The sequence below is a fragment of the Maylandia zebra genome, linkage group LG2 (genome assembly GCF_041146795.1).
Source record: "Maylandia zebra isolate NMK-2024a linkage group LG2, Mzebra_GT3a, whole genome shotgun sequence".
Lineage (NCBI taxonomy): Eukaryota > Metazoa > Chordata > Actinopteri > Cichliformes > Cichlidae > Maylandia > Maylandia zebra.
The window spans coordinates 2,490,608-2,515,665 of NC_135168.1; the positions used below are offsets into that span (position 1 = coordinate 2,490,608).

The 25,058-nt window shown below is 45.6% G+C and overlaps 1 protein-coding gene across 3 annotated transcripts in view; it reads left to right on the forward strand.

Moving 5' to 3' along the window:
• LOC143420304 (NACHT, LRR and PYD domains-containing protein 12-like) overlaps positions 1-25,058 on the forward strand; it is a 79,069-nt gene that overhangs the window by 41,337 nt on the left and 12,674 nt on the right. For all 3 annotated transcript variants that reach the window (XM_076888165.1, XM_076888163.1, XM_076888166.1), the window contains 2 exons: positions 2,489-2,686; positions 16,287-16,460. In XM_076888165.1, the coding sequence (XP_076744280.1) occupies positions 2,489-2,686; positions 16,287-16,460 (372 nt within the window). The remainder of the gene's footprint in view (positions 1-2,488; positions 2,687-16,286; positions 16,461-25,058) is intronic.

Sequence of the window (25,058 nt, forward strand, 5' to 3'; positions counted from 1 at the left end):
TTGATTCCGTAAAAAGTGGCAAAAAAATTAGCATCCGCTGTTCACTCCGTGGGAAGAAAACTTATTTTTACAGCGAAAAATACCTCTAAACTTCTGAGCAAGCACCGAGTACGCTACCAGGGAATGGGAAATTCACAGACAAACTCCCAGATCCTTCCACTTACATGACCGCTGCGGCACACCTGCACCAGGGCAAACCTCCGCCTGCCTCACTCCTGCTTTACAGGTGAAAATAGAGCAACAGGACCGCTGAGTCTTTGACTTTATTTATTTTCTGCTGTGTTTTACTTGCATCTATTTGAAAGACTGAGTGTAAACACAAAAAAGTATTTATTTTATGTGCTGGAATGTGCAGAAAATAGGTTTAAATGTTAAACTAATTTCTCCCAGTCAGAGAATGTTGCATATAATTTAATTTTTGCTTGATGCATAAAGTTAAAAGGTTAAAACTAATAAAAAAACTTTTAAAAAGAGACTTTTTCATTTGATTGCATTCCGGTGCGGTCTAACCAGTTGAAAGCCATCCAGTGTTATGACAGAGTCCGGTGTGTGGTCCGTGAGCCATGTCTCAGTGAACAGCAGGAGGCTGCTTGGCTGGTACTCCCAGTCTCTAGATGTGCAAAGCTGGTAGAGACAGACCCTGAAAGACTGGCAGCTGTAACTGCAGCAAAAGGTGGTTCAAGTATTGACTCAGGGGGCTGAATAATTACGCACACCCCACTTTGCAGTTATTTGTAAAAAATGTTTGGAATCATGTATGATTTTTGTTTCACTTCTCACGTGTGCACCACTTTGTGTTGGTCTTTCACGTGGAATTCTAATAAAATTGATTCATGTTTGTGGCTGTAATGTGACAAAATGTGGAAAAGTTCGAGGGGGCCCAATACTTTTGCAAGCCACTGTATGTACATACACATTTGAACAAGAAAAATACTAATGGAAACTGCCTTTTATCCATTGTACCACTCATTTATGTGTGTTTCACCTGTGCTAAGCAAGGATGAAGAGAGGGACTGGTTGGAGTTTTCCAACCAGTCCCTGTATGTCATCACAACGCAGTCTACCATTTGAAATCTGCTACACCTTGAGGCAACTGTTGCTGTGATTTGGCGCTGTATAAATAAAAATGAATTGAAGAGTAAAGAACAGGATAAAGAGCTCCCATGATGGTGGCAAAGAAATAGTCAGCAGACTGTAGCAGTTTATATCTGGATGAAAGTAGAACTAGCTCAGTGGAGCTCAGTCCCATATCTTTGGTTAGAAAGGAACAACATCAGCAATATACCGCTGCTCACACAAATTCAAGCAGTGCGCTCACATTACAGCACCTGATGAGAGAATCTGTGTATATGATAAACAGCTGATTGCTCGCAGCGCATGCACTGTTGGATCTCCAAATGTTCACTTGGCTGAAGTCTGCGAAGAAACTGTGCTCCACATAGTTCCCACAGTACGACCTCAGATTGGACCGAGCTCCCTGGATCACTGCAGGATCTTCAGCTGGTACATGGACGTCTCTGTTCCTCAGTCTTGGAGCTCCTGCAGGTCCGTCCACACCACCATAGGTCTTCTCACTCGCCTTTTCTTTGTCGTCGTTCTTCATCAGCCATTCTATGTCTTTATTAGTGCGGTGTTGTTCTTACGTGGCAGCGCTGATGTTCCCTCCTTGAATGCACAACAAGTACGGCGCTGGTCTTTCCTCGGGTGGAAAATCATCCTTCAGTGATCCAGAGCAAAGGTCCTAGTAGGACAGGAAACATACTGATAAGTGTTTCAAAGTGTCTTTGTAAGCAGACATGATTCAACTGAGCCAGTATGAGCTTGATTCCTGCAGTTTGTGCATCATAAACAGTGCTGAAGCAGAGGCAGCGTGTGCCTGCAGGTGAATGTACACTGCTGTTACAAGAGCTGTGGAAACTCTGGTAAAAAGGACATGACCATACTGCTGAAAGTTCCAGGACAGTCACAGAGTTACAGCATCATTTGTGAACATAAGGACAGAAAGGTCATCCAAATCTCGGGATTAAAAGTCTGTGTCCTAGTTGTGTCCAGTAAAACACGTCTCTGTGAAAGCTTCAATCCAACAGGCTCCAAAATCCTTCTGCTCTTCTTTGGGTTCTTAATGCTCTTGTACCATCTTTCTGTCATCCTCCTCGCTCCCTCTTTGAATTAAGACGTATGTGCATCATTAACACTGACATGTGGAAAACCAAGTTTTACTGAGCAGAAGATGATCATGAGTGACGCTGTCTTTAAAATACTCTTGTTAGAAATGTATGACTTTAATGTGAAAATTTCAGAGTTTTTTCTTCTTGTTGTGCTTGTTTGAAGCTGCTTCCTGTTGGCTTCAGCTGTTTGGAGTTTCCATTTTCTAAACTTCTACATTCTGAACCTTCTTCAGCTCTGAACAGATGATGACAGATGATACTGAATGATTTTTAAGCTCACACTTTGTCTAATAAACTCACATCTTTCATTCTTGATACAGATTGGGGAACTGTGGTTTGTCAAAGATCAGCTGTGATTATCTGGCAGCAGCGCTGAAGTCCAACCCCTCCCATCTGAGAGAGCTGGACCTGAGTAATGACTACCTGTCCTTGACTAGGAACAACAACCTGCAGGATTCAGGAGTGAAGCAGCTGTGTGGTTTTCTGGAGAGTCCAGGATGTGGACTTGAAACTCTGAGGTCAGTCAGCATGTTTTAGTTGTGCTGAGATGAATATGATGTGAAAGTCGTGCTGACACTAAACTGCAGACATCAGGCTGATATTATGTGTGTGTGCACAGATGGATTCCACGGAAGATCTCTGTTATGAAGGAAGTTTGTCCAACAGTGGGAAACATTTCAGAGAATATCTGTGAAGCAGAAGCTAAACATAGTAATAGAAGGAAAGCAAAATAATGATCCAAATTCTGCTCTGAGCCATCGTTTAAACATCACTGTCAGACAGTAAAGGCTTCCAAAGACTGCTCACCCCTCAAACTTAGTTAAAGATGCTGGTGCTGACCACAGATCAGCTGACCTGCTGGGTCTCTTCAGTTGTCCAGAGCAGCAGGATGTCTGATGTCTGCAGAAACACAAAAACACAGCTAGGGATGGGTATCGTTTAGGTTTCATCCGATACCGGTGCCAAATCGGTACTTTTGAAACGGTGCCGGTGCTCAAACGGTGCTCAAACCGGTGCTTAAAGAATGGAGAACACAAATTGGTCCAAAAACCTCTCATGTTCAGTTGTTTTTTGTAAAAAGATAACAATGTTAGCCTTTTCTGCAGCTATGGGGCATATATGGCATCACTCTTGGCTGGAAGCAGTGCTTAAACAATGGAAAAAACACAAATTTTGTCCAAAAACCTCTCATGTTTAACTGTTTTCCACTTTTTCTTTGGTCTTTTTAGCCTTTTATTTATTTATTTATTTATTTATTTATTTATTTAAGTATTTATTGTCATTGTCAGAGAACAATGAAATTGCGTTTGGGGCTTCCGTACAACCCGTAAATAAAATAATGAAGAAAATAATAAATACCCCTTAAAACCCAAGTGTAAATATTTAACCCAGTGTGACTCCAGTGCAATAAGACAATCCTTAGCAACAACATGAGAACATGACAAGTAATGTTCATAAGAAATTCAGACAAAGACCTGAGAAACATGACAAAGTACAACAATGCAACCCATTCAATATTATTGTACTGTGAGATATCAGAATCAGAATCAGAATCAGAATACTTTATTCATCCCGAGGGAAATTAGGGTTACAGCAGGCAGCACGCTAATGGCGCATGCGCACTCACAAAGGAACCTTCTGACCAACTTTACACAAACATCACATTGGGGAGACATGTCAGAAGGTAGGCTGATAGGAAAAAACAACGAAAATACACTACATGAGGTAAGAGGAGGAGAAAAAAAACCTCCACTCAGACTGAGCTCCTGGTGGGAGAACAGTTTGATAAAAGAAAAAACACCTCAGCACAAAAGCACATGACTATCAATACACCATAGAAACACGAGACAAGCAACAGGGGCGGGTAAAGGGTAAGAGAGAGCCGGCGTAGACAGCGCATCCGGTCCTGCAGCATCTGTGCTGGTCCAGTTGACTGCTATCATCCCCGGTAGGGCACAAGCATCGAAGGCGTTGGAAAGGGAGGGGGATGAGTGAGTGCTTATCAGTGTAAGTGTGTGTGTGTGCGTGTCCATAGTTTAGCTGAGACAGTGTCCTTCGGCCTATCAGGCTAAGTAAACAGTCCTCCAGCCAATCCAGGTGTCCTTCATGGGGCGGGAAGAATAGTCATCACACAGTCGTTATCAGGGAGTTGTTTTGGTGGGCTCCAGCCTTGGGCCTGCAGCTGGGGCCGTGGTGTCCAAATGTTGAATATTGTTGATTTCTCCTTTGTGAGCAGCTCGAATTCTAGCACTCCGAGGCTGGTCTCTCGATCTCCCGTTGAAGAGCTGCGAGCCTCCCCATGATGATATCAAACTTCTGTTCCGTGGTGTTGTCAGTCTTTTGATTCTGAGACCTCACAACTGCAGTGATCCGTTCCGCGATGTTTTCCAACTGTCGCTCAAGGGTCTCATTTTGAGCAGGCCTCTCTCTGATGTTTCCCCTCATACGCTCAATGGTGTTGTTTTGAGCCTTCACAGCAGCTGTAAGCGTCTCCAAGGTGCTGACCATATTACGTTCGTTGTGAGAGGTCGCACCTCGTCCCGTCGCTTCGAATCCAGCGGGCAGCCTTGTGGGGGTTTGAACAGCCGGTTCCGCTTTCTTATTTCTCTGATAAACCAGGGCTAAGCCAACGCCGATCAGCATGAACCCTGTTATCATGGTTCCGAATAGGTAGATATCTTCAGCGTCCTCGATCGACAGTCCCGCCAGGCACACGGTCCTCCAGTTCTGCCACCCGTCCATCGTGTAACCGGCAGGGAAAGTCCCTCCAGGGCACTCAGGCTCTCCCGAGCCCCGACTTCTCGTTGAGAAAAGGGTGTCAATAGCACTCAGAGACCAGTTGATCAAATCCATAATTCTCTTTTAGGTTTAGAGAACGACAGTGAGAGACTGTTCCAGGGAAAGTAAATTCACACAAGACAAGACAAGGACATAGAGGCGAAGCAGGGAAGATAAGGGTGAGGAGGAGAGGAGAAAGTGCGACCGCCTTCGCTGAGAGCTCAAGAAATCTGATGTCAGATATGATAGTTATCTATTTAAGAAAGAGGGGGGGGGGGGGGGGGGGGCAGGAGGGGGAAAGAAAATAAAGATATGATGCACCAATGCAGACCAGTTCAGTGCTATTAAGAAGTTGGATATGGTTATTGTCCGTGAGAGGGGGGCAGGGAGTTCAGGAGCCTCACAGCCTGTGGATACAGGCTGTTGGCCAGTCTGGATGTTCTGGCCTGTATAGACCTGTACCTTCTCCCTGAGGGCAGCAGATGGAAAAGGTGGCGCGCAGGGTGATGTTGGTCCCGCAGGATACTGTGCACCCTCCTCCTCACCCTCCGAATCTCTGGCAGACTTGTTCCAATAATTCTGCCAGCTTCTTTCACCACCCGCTAGAGTGCTTGCTGATCGGCCTTGGTGCAGCTGGGGAACCACACTAGAAATCCATACGTCAGAATGCTGCTGATGGCACAGTTGTAGAAGTTCAGCATCAGAGATCTGGGAATGTGTGCGCTCCGCAGTCTCCTCAGGTAGTAGAGGCGCTGTTGGGCCTTCCGTGCAACTGAGGTGATATGGCTGCCCCAGGACAGGTCCTCGGTCACAGTTACCCCCCAAAATTTAAAACTGCTCACCCTCTCCACCGCCTCACTGCCAATGAAGAGAGGCAGATGGTTGTTATGACCCTTCCTCCGGAAATCTACAATGATCTCCTTGGTCTTTTTGGCGTTTAAGACCAAGTTATTGTCGTGGCACCATGACTCTAGTTGTTGCACCTCTGTCCTCTAGTTTGTCTCATCGTTGTTGGATATACAGTGGGGCAAAAAAGTATTTAGTCAGCCACCGATTGTGCAAGTTCCCCCACTTAAAATGATGACAGAGGTCAGTAATTTGCACCAGAGGTACACTTCAACTGTGAGAGACAGAATGTGAAAAAAAAAATCCATGAATTCACATGGTAGGATTTGTAAAGAATTTATTCGTAAATTAGGGTGGAAAATAAATATTTGATCACCTTAAACAAGGAAAATCTCTGGCTCTCACAGACCTGCAACGTCCTCTGTAAGAAGCTTTTCTGTCCCCCACTCGTTACCTGTATGAATGGCACCTGTTTGAACTCATCATCTGTATAAAAGACACCTGTCCACAGCCTCAAACAGTCAGACTCCAAACTCCGCCATGGCCAAGACCAAAGAGCTTTCGAAGGACACCAGGAAAAGTATTGTAGACCTGCACCAGACTGGGAAGAGTGAATCTACAATAGGCAAGCAGCTTGGTGTGAAAAAATCAACTGTGGGAGCAATCATCAGAAAATGGAAGACATACAAGACCACTGATAATCTCCCTCGATCTGGGGCTCCACGCAAGATCTCATCCCGTGGGGTCAAAATGATCATGAGAACGGTGAGCAAAGATCCCAGAACCACACGGGGGGACCTGGTGAATGACCTGCAGAGAGCTGGGACCAAAGTAACAAAGGTCACCATCAGTAACACACTACAACGGCAGGGAATCAAATCCCGCAGTGCCAGACGTGTTCCGCTGCTGAAGCCAGTGCATGTCCAGGCCCGTCTGAAGTTTGCCAGAGAGCACATGGATGATACAGCAGAGGATTGGGAGAATGTCATGTGGTCAGATGAAACCAAAGTAGAACTTTTTGGTATAAACTCAACTCGTCGTGTTTGGAGGAAGAAGAATACTGAGTTGCATCCCAAGAACACCATACCTACTGTGAAGCATGGGGGTGGAAACATCATGCTATGGGGCTGTTTTTCTGCCAAGGGGACAGGACGACTGATCCGTGTTAAGGACAGAATGAATGGGGCCATGTATCGTGAGATTTTGAGCCAAAACCTCCTTCCATCAGTGAGAACTTTGAAGATGAAACGAGGCTGGGTCTCCCAACATGACAATGATCCAAAACACACCGCCCGGGCAACAAAGGAGTGGCTCCGTAAGAAGCATTTGAAAGTCCTGGAGTGGCCTAGCCAGTCTCCAGACCTCAACCCCATAGAAAATCTGTGGCGGGAGTTGAAAGTCCGTGTTGCTCGGCGACAGCCCCAAAACATCACTGCTCTCGAGAAGATCTGCATGGAGGAATGGGCCAAAATACCAGCTACTGTGTGTGCAAACCTGGTAAAGACCTATAGTAAACGTTTGACCTCTGTTATTGCCAACAAAGGTTATGTTACAAAGTATTGAGTTGTATTTTTCTTATTGACCAAATACTTATTTTCCACCCTGATTTACCAATAAATTCTTTACAAATCCTACCATGTGGATTCATGGATTTTTTTTTCACATTCTGTCTCTCACAGTTGAAGTGTACCTCTGGTGCAAATTACTGACCTCTGTCATCATTTTAAGTGGGGGAACTTGCACAATCGGTGGCTGACTAAATACTTTTTTGCCCCACTGTAAGTCCGAGCACTGTAGTGTCATCGGCAAACTTAACAATGAGATTGGACGCGCAGGAGGAAATACAGTCATGGGTGAAGAGAGTGTATAGCAGAGGGCTCAGGACACACCCCTGAGGGGCACCGGTGTTGACCACAAGGGTGGAAGAGGTGTTCTTACCCACTCTGACACTCTGTCTACGGTTAGTGAGGAAGTCCACAATCCAGTTGCACAGAGAGGAGTTAAGTCCCAGTTGGTGGAGTTTGGGACGGAGTTTGTATGGCCGGATGGTATTAAAAGCCGAGCTGTAGTCTACAAAGAGGAGCCGTGCATAGGTGTTCCTGTGTTCCAAGTGCTTCAGTAATGTGTGCAGCACTGTGGCGATCGCATCCTTGGTTGACCGGTTCTCCCTGTATGCAAACTGGTGCAAGTCCAGGGATGGTGGAAAAGCAGCTCTGATGTGTTTAATGACCAGTCTCTCCAGGCATTTGGCGGGAATGGGGGTGAGTGCCACAGGTCTGAAATCGTTCAGACATGTGACATTTGACTGTTTTGGGATGGGAACGATGGTTGCTGCTTTGAAACAGGATGGTACCAGTGAACAGGACAGCGAGGTGTTATATATAGAGGTGAAGACGTCCGCCAGGTCCGCAGCACAGTCTTTTAGCACCCGGCCCAACACTCCATCTGGCCCGGCCGCCTTCCTGGTGTTAATGCTCCGGAACACACGCCTCAGCTCATGAGTGCTCAGGACTGGAGCAGGGTCGGTTGAGGGGAGAGGGGACAGGACAGGGTCGGTGTTCTCCCTATCAAAACGGGCATAAAAGAGATTTAGATCCTCAGCCAGAGTAGAACTGTCGGCTGAGGGTGATGGTGTTCTCCTTTTGTAGTCCGTGATAGCCCTGATGCCCTCCCAGACCTGCCTTGGGTTTGTGTTGTTCTCAAACCTGGCCTCGATACACCTCCTGTGCTGCTGCTTGGCAGTCTTGATGCCTCTTCTCAGGTTGGCCCTGGCAGCACTGTATGCCTCCTGGTCCCCGGATTTGAAAGCGTTGTTCCTCGTTCGAATAAGTTGTTGAACTCCGTGTGTCATCCAGGGTGGATTATTAGGGAACACACGGAGTCGTTTCCAAGTTGTTACATTGTCCACACAGAAACAGATGTAGTCCAAGACAGTGGAGGTGTAACTGTCCAATGCGACACGATTGTCAGTGTCCTGCACCTTGAATACATCCCAGTCTGTGCAGTGGAAACAGTCCTGAAGCATCGGAATAGCATCCTGCGCCCATGTTCTCACGGTTTTGGTTGTAATCCCAGTGCTCTTGATCTTTTGTGTGTATATTGGGTGTAGCAGAAGGGAGAGATGGTCTGACAGACCCAGGTGGGGATAAGCCTGGGCTCTGTACGCATTCGCCATGTTGGTGTACACCTGGTCCAACGTTCTATCTCCTCTGGTAGCACACTTCACATTACGGTGGAAATTGTGAAGTACAGATTTCAGGTCCGCGTGGTTAAAATCCCCAGCCGCAATAAAGACACTGTCCGGGTGTGCTACCAGGCTGTTATTGATGCTGCTGCTCAATTGTGCTAACGCTAGCTTAGCATTAGCATCTGGTGGAATGTAAACAGCGCAGATGTAAACGGCAGAAAATTCCAGAGGGAGATAGAATGGACGGCACTTTAACACCAACAGTTCTACCTCTGTACTGCACAGTTTTTCCGTTACCGTGACGTTCGTGCACCAAAGGTTGTTAATATAGATGTACAGCCCCCCGCCAGTCTTCTTACCCGAGTCCGCAGACCTGTCGGCTCGATAGGCGGTGTGGCCTGCTAGATCAATAGCCGCATCGGGAATGGCGCTGTCCAGCCAGGTTTCAGTGAAAATCATGCACGAACAGTTATTAAAAGTCCGTCAAGTGGCGATCTGCAGTCGTATTTCATCCAGTTTGTAACGGATTGAACGGGCATTGGAGAGGAATATGGTCGGGAGTGGTGGTTTAAACGGACTAGTCTTTAGCCGTGCCCACAGGCCTCCCCGCCTGCCTCTCTTCTGCCTCCGCTCGCAACGTCTCCTCCTGCGGCTTGCTGTTGCGGGTAGCCCCGGGGGTTGCTTAACGATCTCCGGGGGGATGAGATACTCGGATGTTAGTTGAAGATCTCCACGGCTTAGTTGTAGTAGATCATCTCTGTTGTATTGAAGTAACCCCAGACTGTGTGAAATAATACCCAATACCACCAAAAGTGCAAAAGTGTAGGAGCTCCGGGCCGCTGCATCTGTGCGCGCCGCCATCTTTTGTTGATATTAACAGCCAGGGTGAAGGGAGTATCTGCCATCAAACAAGAAGACAGCTGCATGTACAGTGGGGCAAAAAAGTATTTAGTCAGCCACCGATTGTACAAGTTCCCCACTTAAAATGATGACAGAGGTCAGTAATTTGCACCAGAGGTACACTTCAACTGTGAGAGACAGAATGTGAAAAAAAAATCCATGAATCCACATGGTAGGATTTGTAAAGAATTTATTCGTAAATTAGGGTGGAAAATAAGTATTTGGTCACCTCAAACAAGGAAAATCTCTGGCTCTCACAGACCTGTAACGTCTTCTGTAAGAAGCTTTTCTGTCCCCCACTCGTTACCTGTATGAATGGCACCTGTTTGAACTCATCATCTGTATAAAAGACACCTGTCCACAGCCTCAAACAGTCAGACTCCAAACTCCGCCATGGCCAAGACCAAAGAGCTTTCGAAGGACACCAGGAAAAGTATTGTAGAGCTGCACCAGACTGGGAAGAGTGAATCTACAATAGGCAAGCAGCTTGGTGTGAACAAATCAACTGTGGGAGCAATCATCAGAAAATGGAAGACATACAAGACCACTGATACTCCCTCGATCTGGGGCTCCACGCAAGATCTCATCCCGTGGGGTCAAAATGATCATGAGAACGGTGAGCAAAGATCCCAGAACCACACGGGGGGACCTGGTGAATGACCTGCAGAGAGCTGGGACCAAAGTAACAAAGGTCACCATCAGTAACACACTACAACGGCAGGGAATCAAATCCCGCAGTGCCAGACGTGTTCCGCTGCTGAAGCCAGTGCATGTCCAGGCCCGTCTGAAGTTTGCCAGAGAGCACATGGATGATACAGCAGAGGATTGGGAGAATGTCATGTGGTCAGATGAAACCAAAGTAGAACTTTTTGGTATAAACTCAACTCGTCGTGTTTGGAGGAAGAAGAATACTGAGTTGCATCCCAAGAACACCATACCTACTGTGAAGCATGGGGGTGGAAACATCATGCTATGGGGCTGTTTTTCTGCCAAGGGGACAGGACGACTGATCCGTGTTAAGGACAGAATGAATGGGGCCATGTATCGTGAGATTTTGAGCCAAAACCTCCTTCCATCAGTGAGAACTTTGAAGATGAAACGAGGCTGGGTCTTCCAACATGACAATGATCCAAAACACACCGCCCGGGCAACAAAGGAGTGGCTCCGTAAGAAGCATTTGAAAGTCCTGGAGTGGCCTAGCCAGTCTCCAGACCTCAACCCCATAGAAAATCTGTGGCGGGAGTTGAAAGTCCGTGTTGCTCGGCGACAGCCCCAAAACATCACTGCTCTCGAGAAGATCTGCATGGAGGAATGGGCCAAAATACCAGCTACTGTGTGTGCAAACCTGGTAAAGACCGATAGTAAACATTTGACCTCTGTTATTGCCAACAAAGGTTATGTTACAAAGTATTGAGTTGTATTTTTGTTATTGACCAAATACTTATTTTCCACCCTAATTTACGAATAAATTCTTTACAAATCCTACCATGTGGATTCATGGATCTTTTTTTCACATTCTGTCTCTCACAGTTGAAGTGTACCTCTGGTGCAAATTACTGACCTCTGTCATCATTTTAGGTGGGGGAACTTGCACAATCGGTGGCTGACTAAATACTTTTTTGCCCCACTGTAACTATGATGATGTTTGCTAGTTCACCTTACATGCATTAATGTAATAACGTGGTTAGCCTACTCAACTTAAATTACACACGAACAACATTAAGCTACTCACGCAGAGAAGAACGGCTGCTGCTGCATCATCATCCTCATCATTTCTGCTACACTGGCAGGGCTAGGGGCCAGGACTCTCCTCTTCGGGTTTTTGGGGGATGTTGCATAACAGGCACCACACCCGCAGTAGATGTGCTCGGTGTGAGGTCTCGCAGCAAGCTATCAAATACGGCGCATTTCTCGGCTTTAAAAAAAACCCGCTATGCGTCGCCAGGTGTTTCATCGGATTTGAGGTGTTACCTCCTTTGACAGTATCACAGTATCAGCTTAAAGCACTTGTTGCAGGCTGCTGAGTTTGCATATTTTGCTGTGAAGTACAGCCAGACTTTTGACCGCTTCGCCTTGGGCATTTTTAATCTGTAGCTCTGCTCTAAAAGAACGTACGTACCTGGGCCCGCCTACTATCCTCGGAAACGTAAAATGATTGGCTAGAAGTGTATCACAGCTCAGGAAAAAAAAGCACCGAAATAAAGCACCGAAATGTGCGATGCTTTTCGGTCTGGTTACTACCGTTTATGTCAGAACCGGTGCCATCATGGCACCGGACACCGGTACCCATCCCTAAACACAGCAGATAAAAATAGTTGCTCAAAGAAAATGTGTGTGTGTGTGTGTGTGTGTGTGGGGGGGGGGGGGGTGCTGATTCCTGAGCTTTGAAACTAGTAGTAGTAGCCACTTCCTCGTGGCTGCGTGCAGCGGGGCTAGGGGAGGGTCTGTACTGACGGACATGGGTTACTGACCTGGTAGCCTGTCTGCTCCTGGGTGGGTCCGGGATGGGCGTGAGGTTCTGGGGGCGCTCCGTCTCTGGGCTGGGGCCCTGGCCGGGCCTCGGGGCCTTGGGTCCTGGTTTGTGTGTTGCCGGGGTTGTGGGCGGGTGGGTGCATGGCCCATCCCTGGCGCAGGGTGCCGCCGGTGCGTCGAGCCGCCTGGGGGGCTCTTCAACTGGTGGGGGAGATTGTCACACCTTGCAGGAGCTTTCCTCTCCTCAGGAACTCTCTGCAGGAGGGGGAGATACAGGAGAGGTGGAGGAAGATCTCAGCCTGGGCGTCTATTGTCTCATGTAGTCTGGAAGATGAATGGATGGTGGGGTGGGTGCAGTTTTCTCTGTGGTGGGGTTGGGTGGACTGTCCCGGGCTCTGTGGGGCCGGGGGGCGCTGTTGCGCTGGGCCCTGGTCTGGATGGGCCTGGGCCCCCTTTCCCTGGCGGGTCGCGGAGTATGGGAGTGCCTACTGGGGTCAGCGGGGGAGCTGGCCCCAGGGAGGGGTCACTTGCCCCTCCCTTCCTTCCCTCCCCATCTCCAGTTGCCTCCCTCTTCCCGCTCCACCACAACCACCCACACACGCAGGGCCTTGGAGTAGGGGTATGTCACCAGGGTGCAGAGGAGGCTACCCCCCCCCTCTGTCCCCTTCTGGCTGCCTCTGCCTTAATTTTATCCCACAACTTAGACATTCACATTACTCACACTCTCATTACACATACATATAGGATCTTGGGGGTGGGCATGATACACGGAGTCCAAATTACCATCAGGGTGTACACCTCACCCCTGGCGTCGTTGCCCACCTCTCAATTTTGAATACACGTAGACATTGAGGGCTAACAGGAGGGACTATGCGCTTACCTGCTGCTCTCTGGCAGGTAGCTCCATGCCCTCCTGGGTTTTAAATGCACCTTAGAACACTACAATGAGCAGGTGGAGGGAGGTTTGGAGTCTTCTCTCACCCCCATTCTCTGCGGCCTGCTGGAGCGGGGGGGCTAGGAGGAGGAGTTGGCCGTCCGACTGCGGTCCGGAGTGTGGGGCGTCCCTGCTGCTGCGGAGTCGGGGCAGTCTGCCTCTCCCCACCGCAGGGAAAAGGGTAACACCACCTGGGTCTGGGTGCAGTTCCCCCCTCCAGGGGCAAGGGTACCTAGACCCGGTTCGTAAAGTACGCTTGGGGAGTGTGATCGTGTGTACAGTGTCTCTTTATGTCTGTCTCCACGTTGGTTGAGTGTGGAGTAAGTGCATATGAGAGCATGAGGGTGGGAATGGATGTTTGTATCTGTGTGTGCCTGTATGTCTGTGTCTATATGTCAGGTTGGGTGTCAGGCGCCACCTCTCTGGGGACATCTCAGGCCCTCCAAGGTTTGGAGGCCTATCTCCACCCACCACCACTTCCCCTGCCAGTGGCGGACTCCCTCAGGTGTCGGTGCGTTGGTGGTTCTTTGTGTCTGGGGGTGGGCGTCCGGGTACACACCGGCTCACTCCTTGGCGGCCGCTTATCGGGGCCTGGAGCCTGGGGCTCGCTCGGGCCACTTCGGAGGTGGGGTGCCCCCGGCCTCTCGGCCTGGGGCTCGGTCACTCAGGCACAGCTGGGGGCCGGCGGAGCTCACGGGCACGTCACTGCAACTCCCCCTGGCTTCTGCTCCGCGGCTGCTGAGTGAGCCCTCATCTGGGACTCTCCTCAGCTCTTACTGGGACAGTGGCGCGGCTGCCCCTCTGTTGGTCTTCCTTGGTCTCTTGTGTTCTGGGGGCCTCTGGATGTCTGGAGTTTTGATCTCCTCCACACCTGCTTCATACCCTGGAGGACGGGGCTGTGGCTCCCCACACTCCCTAGCAGATCGTTACATGGAGAAACCTTTGGAATGCAAGCATGCTGATCCACACAGGTATGCACACAGGTGTACACACGGGTATTCACAGACGCGGACTACAGCTTTCTTGGCTGCTGCCTCAAAGCACATTGTGCGCTGTCTATCTTGCGTGCTGCACAATATCGTTTATTATTTAGTATCTACTGATATCTACTGCTAGCTAGTTTGTGATGGTGCCGTTTTTTTATTATGTTGCTCTTTGTTGTTTGCTTTCTCTTCTGTTTTTTTTTCTCCATACAGGTAACCCAGGTGTTTTGTTTTTTTGTTTGTTTGTTTTTTTTTCTTTCTTCCCCACCTTCTCACCGTCTCTTCTCCCCTTTGGTTTTCTTTCTCTCCCTCTCTTTCTTTCATTCTTTCTCCCTGTCCTATCCCCCAGTCATGTCTGTCCCGTTTGTAGCAACTGAAAATAAAATAAATTCATAATTATAATAAAGGTCAATCAAATGGACCAATATGGCAAGGCCATGATGATCCACTTGGTAAAATAAATCCGCTTGGCATCTGTCTTGGCCTTAAGACAACAATTCTGATGGTAAAGATCCAAACGGGACACAAAAAAAAAAAAAAAAAAAAAAAGAAACTAGTAGTAGTAGTAGTTATTCCCATCACTGCTGTAGGAGTTGCATTTAGTCACAGCTGATTGTCTTCTTTGAACAATCACAATGACTACTGTTGTAAAACCAAGCACACAAACAACCAATGAGAGTAAAGAACAGGATAAAGAGCTCCTGTGATGCTGGCAAAGAAATGAGCAGCAGACGGCCGTCTACATGTTGTAGAGGTTTACAGTTACCAGGGGGCGCTGTCACAGCCATGCAGTCAGTAAGCTGCTCTACTTGTGCTGTTGTTGGTGAAGCTGAAGTGAAAATGAGTCTTAAAACAACGAAAAGTGTCCACTGCAGGCTCCATCTGAGCTTCTCTTGCTCCTCTTCTTTTATCCTCCATGTTTTTGCTGAACACTGCTGTCGCTCTCTTCCCTGTTCCCACCCACTTTCCAACCAATCAGCATCGGAGCGGGCACAGCGTCGTCTGCACCAACTTTTGTTGTGAGCACGTAGACTCGTCTGCAGAACATTTCCAGTAATATAACCAGCTTTGCATGCTCCCCAAGCAGCAGCTTCAAGCTCACCTCAAATAAGTTTACAGGAAGAACTACTTGGCCATCACGCGTCCAGCTGTTCGTGACCACAGCAGAGTTTGACCACCACGAGCAGCTGCTCAGTGGATTTGGAGAAGAAGTGTCTCCAGCTTCTCACAGGCAGTATGCAGAATGTGGATCTCCACAAAGACTGTGGAGAACTCGTCCCACACTCTAAATTCACACTTGTCTGCACAAAACTTCTGACACGTTCCCGTCTTCGAAGTGTCTTCGAAGTGAAGCTACCAGGTTCAGGTCCAGCTTGTTTATCTGGAGCTGCAGTGATCCATCCTCACGTGCACATTTAGCATTCTTAGTTTTCGTGTTTTTGTATTTTGTTCTTTATTTATGCCATGGTTCCTAGGTTGTTCTATTAAGATGTTGCTTATTTGATTTCCCCTTGTGACTTTACCCCCTGTGTGCCTTTCTCTGTGTTCCCTCGGTGTTCAGCTTAGCATTCCCAGTTTAGTTGTGTTTCTTTGTGAAGCCTGCAATAAAGCAGAGATTTTGAGTTTAGCTTTTGTCTCTGTGAGTTTTCCATTTGGGTGCTCATCTGCCTGCACACAGCTAGTTCACGACATCCTGAACTGGTAGTTTGTTTTGTTTTGGACTCTGATATTTCTTGTTCAGTTTTTTTATTTCACACAGCAAAACTTAAAAAAATTTCATGTTTCTATGATAAATATATTACTTTAATGTGAAACATTCAGAAAAACGTCAATGAGATTTTTTTTTCCTTGTTGTGTTTGTTTGAAGCTGCTTCCTGTTGGCTTCAGCTGTTTGGAGTTTCCATTTTCTAAACTTCTACATTCTGAACCTTCTTCAGCTCTGAACAGATGATGAAACACTGAATGATTTCAAGCTCACACTTTGTCTAATACACTTTAATCTTTCATTCTTGATACAGACTGGAGCGCTGTGGTTTGTCAGAGATCAGCTGTGATTATCTGGCAGCAGTGCTGAAGTTCAACCCCTCCCATCTGAGAGAGCTGGACCTGAGCCTGAACAACCTACATGATTCAGGAGTGAAGCATCTGTGTGGTTTTCTGGAGAGTCCAGGATGTGGACTTGAAACTCTGAGGTCAGTCAGCATGTTTGAGTTGTACTGAGATGAAAATGATATGAAAGTTGTGCTGACACTAAACTGATATTATACTGATCCACACTGAGGATCTTCATGGTAAAGTCTGTTTTCTTCTTCTCTGGTTTAGTCCATTAACTGTTGCAGAACAATATTTACATTTCAAACAGTGATACTCAACGTATGGCCCGTGCCCCACACACGGCCCTCCACAGGGTGCCGAGCAGCCTGCCGACCTTTCTTAATTCAGAGAGAGGGGACCCTGATTACCGTTCTTCCTCACAGTTCTAAGTATCAGACAAAACAATGAATAATCCACAGCTGACTGTCTTTAGCAGGTCAAAGGTCAAGGCACACAGCAATCTGTGAAACAAACAGTTTGGAGCAGAAGTTATTGCACACTTACAAACTGACACTGCTGCACGGCATGCTGGGTAATGCTAGCTGGTCAGGTATGTACGGTGGCCCCTAGAGACAAAGCACGTACAAACTCCAAAACACTTGCAAAATCCAAAACACTTGCAAACTAAAAAACACATGCAAACTCCAAAACACATGCAAATTCCAAAACACGTACAAACTCCAAAACACATGCAAAATCTAAAACACTTGCAAACTCCAAAACACATGCAAACTCCAAAACACATGCAAATTCCAAAACACGTACAAACTCCAAAACACATGCAAATTCCAAAACACAACGGAAGTGCTCCAGGACGCTAGGGGCAGTGTTGAGCTTTTGTTACCTAGTAACTACACAAGCCAGGAAGTACCAATGACCGGATTTGGGGTTTGCAGCCTTAAAGGCCGCATTTTAAGGCCGATTAGTTTGCAAACGTGAGCACATTACCCCTGTTCTTGCCTCCTTACACTGGTTGCCTGTCCATTTTAGAATTCATTTTAAAATTTTATTGCTTGCTTTTAAAGTCTTAAATGGCCTGGCTCCGTCTTACCTGTCAGACCTTTTACACCAATACACTCCACAAAGGTCTCTCAGATCATCTGACCAGTCACTCCTTGCTGTCCCCATGTCGAGACTGAAACACCGAGGAGACCGAGCTTTCGCTGTTGTGCCCCCAAACTATGGAACAAACTGCCCCTCCATATTAGGCTGGCCCCAACACTTGAAATGTTTAAATCACTTTTAAAAACACACTTTTTTTCAAAGGCCTTCTAGGAGTGTTATCAGAGCCAGTTTGTAGTCAGTTTTTAGTCAGCTGTTGGTCATTCTTAATCTTTTTACTTTGTTAATCTTATTCATTGTATATCTTATTGTTTATTCTACTCATGTTGATTTATTTTTATCTTCTTTTTCAATTATATATTTGTTTTGTTTATTGATTTCATTGTATGCTTAAAGTATGGTTTTAACTGCTATCTCTGTTTTATTATTGGAAAGCACTTTGGTCAACTTTGTTGTTTTTAAAAGTGCTATATAAATAAAGTTGGATTGGATTGGATTGGATTACGTCACAGCGACAAGAGAAGGATTTCCCAATTCAAAGGCTGCTCGAAATGCGGCCCTCAAATGCATCCTTAATTTCCCTGAATTTTAAGGATGGGTCGGTGTTGCCTTCATGGCCCAACATATCCCAGACTTCATAGTGCGGTGGTGGTGTGGATAATTTTGCCGAAAAAAAAAAAACGGTGGAAGCGGAGCGGAGGAAGAGTAAACTTTCAGAAGTAAGTACTGAATATTATGTCACTTATTTATGCGCAAATATTTTTTTTAATGAAGAACATTAAACCATTATTGTTGGCCACATGTCGGGAAAGTTATGTGACATTAACTTGGTTTTAAAGCCTTTAAAATATACGCCGTTCAATAGTCGACCTTAATCTGACAGAGAATGTGATGATTTTGTGGATAATTAAAGTCAGTCATATATCCACAAACACAACAAGCTGAAAGTCAGTGATGCTGCTCGGTTTGCAGTCCTGAACATCACAGCACAAGCAGGATCCACTGCACTGTTAATGTGAGCTATGTTACACTGCTGCCTCTGTTCGGTGGTGTCAGCCAAACGGACTTTAACGTGTGTTTGAACGAGCTGACGGTTCACTCGTTAAGCTGAAAGAAAGATGCTTTAATCACAGGAGTCACACATGTGTCCACTGTACCATCTGGAACTCTTCTTGTTTCGTAATAACACAAACACTAAATCCTGCTTCTTTTGTGCTGTTGTGTAGCAGTGTGTACACCTGAGACTGTCACCTGTCTGTCTGTCCTGCACTCTCTCTGTTTCTTTCTCTCTGATTGTGGAATAAAAGTATGAACGTGTGTTTATAAGTTACACTTGTGTTTGAATCCTGCAGCTTATCACACATTTGATTTCCATGTGTGACAACTGCAAGTGTCCAGAGTGAGGACAGATTGAGGGAGCCACTGCTGCACATCATCTGTGAGGCTTTGCACCCCTGATGATCCACCAGGACAAACTCAGCAGTGTGTGACGAAGAGGAGGAGGAAGAGCCAGCAGCAGCTGACAGATGGAGAGAATAGACAGACTGTTCCCTGTTTGTGAAGGACTGCTAGGAAAGTTTAAAATAACTAATTGTCTGTCCTGAATCAGTCTTATTAGGTAATGTTCAAATAATTTGATCATTGCAGTGTTTTCAGTGCAGGAGAAAGTACACAGGGCCTTCAAGTTACACACTGTGAAAGGCAGCAACAAGTGTAATATTCAGAAACCTAAAGTACAGTGGGGCAAAAAAGTATTTAGTCAGCCACCGATTGTGCAAGTTCCCCCACTTAAAATGATGACAGAGGTCAGTAATTTGCACCAGAGGTACACTTCAACTGTGAGAGACAGAATGTGAAAAAAAAATCCATGAATCCACATGGTAGGATTTGTAAAGAATTTATTCGTAAATCAGGGTAGAAAATAAGTATTTGGTCACCTCAAACAAGGAAAATCTCTGGCTCTCACAGACCTGTAACGTCTTCTGTGAGAAGCTTTTCTGTCTCCCACTTGTTACCTCAGAAAATGGAAGACATACAAGACCACTGATAATCTCCCTCGATCTGGGGCTCCACGCAAGATCTCATCCCGTGGGGTCAAAATGATCATGAGAACGGTGAGCAAAGATCCCAGAACCACACGGGGGGACCTGGTGAATGACCTGCAGAGAGCTGGGACCAAAGTAACAAAGGTCACCATCAGTAACACACTACAACGGCAGGGAATCAAATCCCGCAGTGCCAGACGTGTTCCGCTGCTGAAGCCAGTGCATGTCCAGGCCCGTCTGAAGTTTGCCAGAGAGCACATGGATGATACAGCAGAGGATTGGGAGAATGTCATGTGGTCAGATGAAACCAAAGTAGAACTTTTTGGTATAAACTCAACTCGTCGTGTTTGGAGGAAGAAGAATACTGAGTTGCATCCCAAGAACACCATACCTACTGTGAAGCATGGGGGTGGAAACATCATGCTATGGGGCTGTTTTTCTGCCAAGGGGACAGGACGACTGATCCGTGTTAAGGACAGAATGAATGGGGCCATGTATCGTGAGATTTTGAGCCAAAACCTCCTTCCATCAGTGAGAACTTTGAAGATGAAACGAGGCTGGGTCTCCCAACATGACAATGATCCAAAACACACCGCCCGGGCAACAAAGGAGTGGCTCCGTAAGAAGCATTTGAAAGTCCTGGAGTGGCCTAGCCAGTCTCCAGACCTCAACCCCATAGAAAATCTGTGGCGGGAGTTGAAAGTCCGTGTTGCTCGGCGACAGCCCCAAAACATCACTGCTCTCGAGAAGATCTGCATGGAGGAATGGGCCAAAATACCAGCTACTGTGTGTGCAAACCTGGTAAAGACCTATAGTAAACGTTTGACCTCTGTTATTGCCAACAAAGGTTATGTTACAAAGTATTGAGTTGTATTTTTCTTATTGACCAAATACTTATTTTCCACCCTGATTTACCAATAAATTCTTTACAAATCCTACCATGTGGATTCATGGATTTTTTTTTCACATTCTGTCTCTCACAGTTGAAGTGTACCTCTGGTGCAAATTACTGACCTCTGTCATCATTTTAAGTGGGGGAACTTGCACAATCGGTGGCTGACTAAATACTTTTTTGCCCCACTGTATGTATCAGCAGCAGAATGGACCTAAAAATAAATGTTGGTTCCAGTTCTATGAAGCTTTGAGTATTTTGGATCAGTAGCTGCTGTGTTTGTTGCATCATATTGCTGTAATTGTTTATATGCTTTATATATTCTGAGGTAAGTTGATCTATAGTGTTACATCATATTCTATAAGGATGTTATGTGTTTGTAGACTTTCTGCCCAGTTTGACCCATTTAGCAGAAGTCAGCCTGTTTAAGGCTCTGATATCTATTCTGTATGACTTAAAGCAGTTATGACATGGTCTGATTTTCTCACCCAATAAAGGAATATTTCATATATCAGTCTACTCTTCATTCTATCAGACACAGTTATCACAGCTTGTACATTTTCTTTTTATAAATATATGTAAGCAATGATCCAAATTTAGTAATACCAACATACTGAAGGAACAACATTTGTCTCTTATATATGATACACCTATATTAGAGCTGGGCGATAGAACGATAACGATATGTATCGCGATATAACTTTTACTCGATAGAGAAATTAAGCTATCGCGATAGACCTCGCCGCTCTTGTTCTCTTAAAAAAAAAAAAAAAAAAGGTCAGCCGATCCAAATTCAGTAGCGCAGAGCCGAACCAATCACAGCCGCAGCGTCACGTCGCGTGACTTGTTACGTACAGCACAAGTGCCAAGCCGCACGTGTGTTTGTTTGGGAAGCAGCCAGCGGGTAATGGAGCCAGCGCATAATGGAGGAAATGAGTGCGCCGACTAGAAAAATCAACCGAGCGTGACCGAAGAGAAAACAGATGATGGTTCCAACGCCGGAGAGATTGTCGAACGGAAGAGCCATAGAAGCTCCGTAGTGTGAAGGTATTTCGGCTATTTCAAGTCTGACAAAAAACAGAGTAGCGTGCACTGGAAATTGTGCCGAAAGCAAGTCTGGAAATACAATAAACTGGTGCATGCGTCACACTGTGCGCCACGTTATTGTTTCGGTGAAATGAATTTCTACAATACTGTTAATTCTACTCTCTGCAGTGTTTAAATGCTTACATATACACACAGTTACTGTCCCTCCACACATACGACTCGGTTCTGCTTCTATGCCCCAGCTTTGTTTACTTTTTCCCACCGAGGCTTCTAGACTTCTGATTGGCCAACATTTCTGCACGGTTAGGAATCTAGCGCCACCTGCTGCTTTGGCATGTTCATAGCAGCGTTTTCCTTCATTTCTGCCTTTATGTGTGGACGGGATTATTTTTTAAAACGAAAACGGAAAATCTCCGTTTTCAAAAATACCCGTGTACGTGTGGACGTAGCCTCAGTCTCTGACTGGAAGCGCTAATTCGTCATTCGGCTTTTGTCAGACTAAAGTAACTGTTAAAACTGTTTGAAAAGCTCAGCTATACAACAAGGAGAGATTGAGAATTTCCTTTTAGTTCTCAGTTTATTTGATATTGACAAAAGTTAGTCAGTTTTGTCTGTTCTTCTGTAAAACAAACTAAGATTTATTTTTAGAATTAATATTTTGTTTCTAAGTGGAATTGACAATTTAGTCTGTTTCGTTTGTTCTATTTTGAAACTTAAACGCTTTAGCGGCTGCCTTTTGTGTAGTTTGCAATATTTGCCTTTATTTATCTGAAAAAGTCTCATGTTCCTTAAGTACATCTACCCTGTTGAACTTATTATGGGAAATAAATATTTAAATAAAAACAAGCTGCTGATTATTTCACATTTTACTTGTGAGCAACGGCACATTTAAATCTTACAAATATAGTTATTTGGCTTATATCATGATAGATATCGTTATCGCCTGAAATGAAAAAAACATATCGTGATATGAAAAAATCTCATATCGCCCAGCTCTAACCTATATATGCACTGTCAAAGATACTTGTCTTTGAGTGAAGATTTAAGGTGATAAGACATATAAATAACTGCAACTTGAATCTGTACTGAAGCTCAGTATTTGACACAGAGTTCATGTTCACTGCTGTAATAGCTAATAATGATTAATATAATAACTATAATATTGGCCATATTATATTTACATTACCAAAGTGATATGACTTTAGTCTCATGAACAACATCAGCTAATTCTTATTTACTAATTAATCTTGAAATAACTGTTCAGTACAGAAATGAAGCCCAAAAATCATGTTTTACTGTCCTGTGGTCTCAGCCTCAGATACTTATCAAATCACACAAAGCTCTTGTAGAAACAAACAAACAAATGAACAAAATATGTTCTCCCTCATTTCTGTCAAACCAAGTTGTATGACACGTTTCCAGCGGTTAGTATCATGGTTGCTAGGCAACCTGGGAAGCGCGACGGAGACTAGACCGTCCCATACAGACAAACTTGCCGTTTATTTTGCAAATCGAGCTCAACACTGCCCCTAGCGTCCTGGAGCACTTCCGTTGTGTTTTGGAGTTTGCATGTGTTTTTGAGTTTGCAAGTGTTTTGGATTTTGCAAGTGTTTTTGAGCTTGCAAGTGTTTTGGAGTTTGCAAGTGTTTTTGAGTTTGCAAGTGTTTTGGAGTTTGCAAGTGTTTTGGAGTTTGTACGTGCTTTGTGTCTAGGGGCCACCGTAGGTATGGGTGTGTTAACAGCTGTGAGGCTTCATGGCTGCAGAACACTGAAGAAGAGAAAAGAGATGGAGGATGAAGAAAAGAGGCGGAGATGAACCAGAAGTTTAACTCCAGAGAGGAGCTGTGTGTGTGGCTGGGGCTCAGGCAACTCCGCCCACACAGTGACAGTGAAGCAGGTGAAGAGTAATAAATAAAGACTTCAACAGCAGACAGGATTTCATAAGCTGATGTACAAACATGTAGACTGATGGTGGCATCTACAGAAACAGGTCCATAAAGACTGAAGCCTGTCTCCATTCCTTTGCATATTCCATATTTGATACTGAGAGTTTCCAGAAGAGCAAACATCAAACATGCCTCCAAACATGTGTCGAGTCAGACTGACATAATTTCTACAGAGAACAGTGTGAGCTCTCAGCAGGTCACTTCAATAAGAAAGACAGACAGTGCAGCAGGAATGACTAAACCCACTAACAGTCTGATATCCCCGTGTTCCTGTTGTTCTACAGCATCATCAATAATGCTGCTCCACCACCATCACTGCAGCTGACCAATCAGCTTGTGTGACGTCATGTGACGCTCTGTGACTCTGACTGGAGAAATGCTAAATGGCTTACCTGAAGCTGACCTGAGAAACAGTCAAAGTACAGATGATTCCTACAAAGTGTGTGCGTTCAGCATGAGATGAGTTTGGCAGTATTGTGTGTGCACAGATGGACTCCACAGGAGATCTCTTTTATGAAGCAACTGTGAAAGTTTGTTCAACAGTGGGAAACATTTCAGAGAACATCTCAGAGAATACCTGTGAAGCAGAAGCTACACAAAATAATAGAAGAAAAGCAAAACAAATTCTGCTCTGAGCCATCGTTTAAACATCACTATCAGACAGTAAAGGCTCCCAAAGACTGCTCACCTCTCAAACTTAGTTAAAGATGCTGGTGCTGTCCACAGATCAGCTGACCTGCTGGGCTTAATGCTAACATGCACACATGAAGCTAATACCACCGCGAGAAGCTGCTCAGTGGATTTGGAGAAGAAGTGTCTCCAGCTTCTCACAGGCAGTATGCAGAATGTGGATCTCCACAAAGACTGTCGAGAACTCGTCCCAGACTCAAAATCCACACTTGTCTGCACAAAATCTCTCACATGTTCCCATCACAAGTGTCTTATAAGTGAAGCTACCAGATTCAGGTCCAGCTTATTTATCTGGAGCTGCAGTAGATGATCCATCTTTACAAAGCAACACAGACCAGATATGCAAACAGCATCATACAACACAACCAAAGGATTCTCTCTGCATTTCTGTGGCTGATGCTGCTGGAACGAAGCTGTTTGAAACCTTGTTGTTCTGCACTTTGGGACCAGAAGAGGAAACTGAAGCTCTGTGCAGAGGGTTCAATGGAAGCAGCCAAGTGCTGTAAGTGTCTGCTGTACTGGTATGCTGGTTCAGCTGTGGTTCAGCACAGTTTCACAGTGTGACTCAATAAATGCAGCATGAAACAAAACCATGATGCTTTCATCAGTGTGGAAATAAGAAAGTTATCTGTAACGTTAAAGACACTGAAGCTCTTTCACTCACAGCTTTACAGTTTCAGCTTTTTTGTCTAGCTTTACTGTACAGCCTTCACCACAGTCCTACTGTCAGCCTCCTGAACTGGTAGTTTTTTTTGTTTGTTTGTTTGTTTTGGACTCTGATGTTTCCTGTTCAGTTTTTTTGTTTCGCACAGTAAAACTAGACCATTTTTCATATGTTTATGGTAAATGTATGACTCTATTGGCGATCGTGGCTCAAGAGTTGGGAGTAATCAGAAGGTTGCCGGTTCGAGCCACGGCTTGGACAGTCTTGGTCGTTGTGTCCTTGGGCAAGACACTTCACCCGTTGCCTACTGGTGGTGGTCAGAGGGGCCGGTGGCTCAAGTGTCCGGCAGC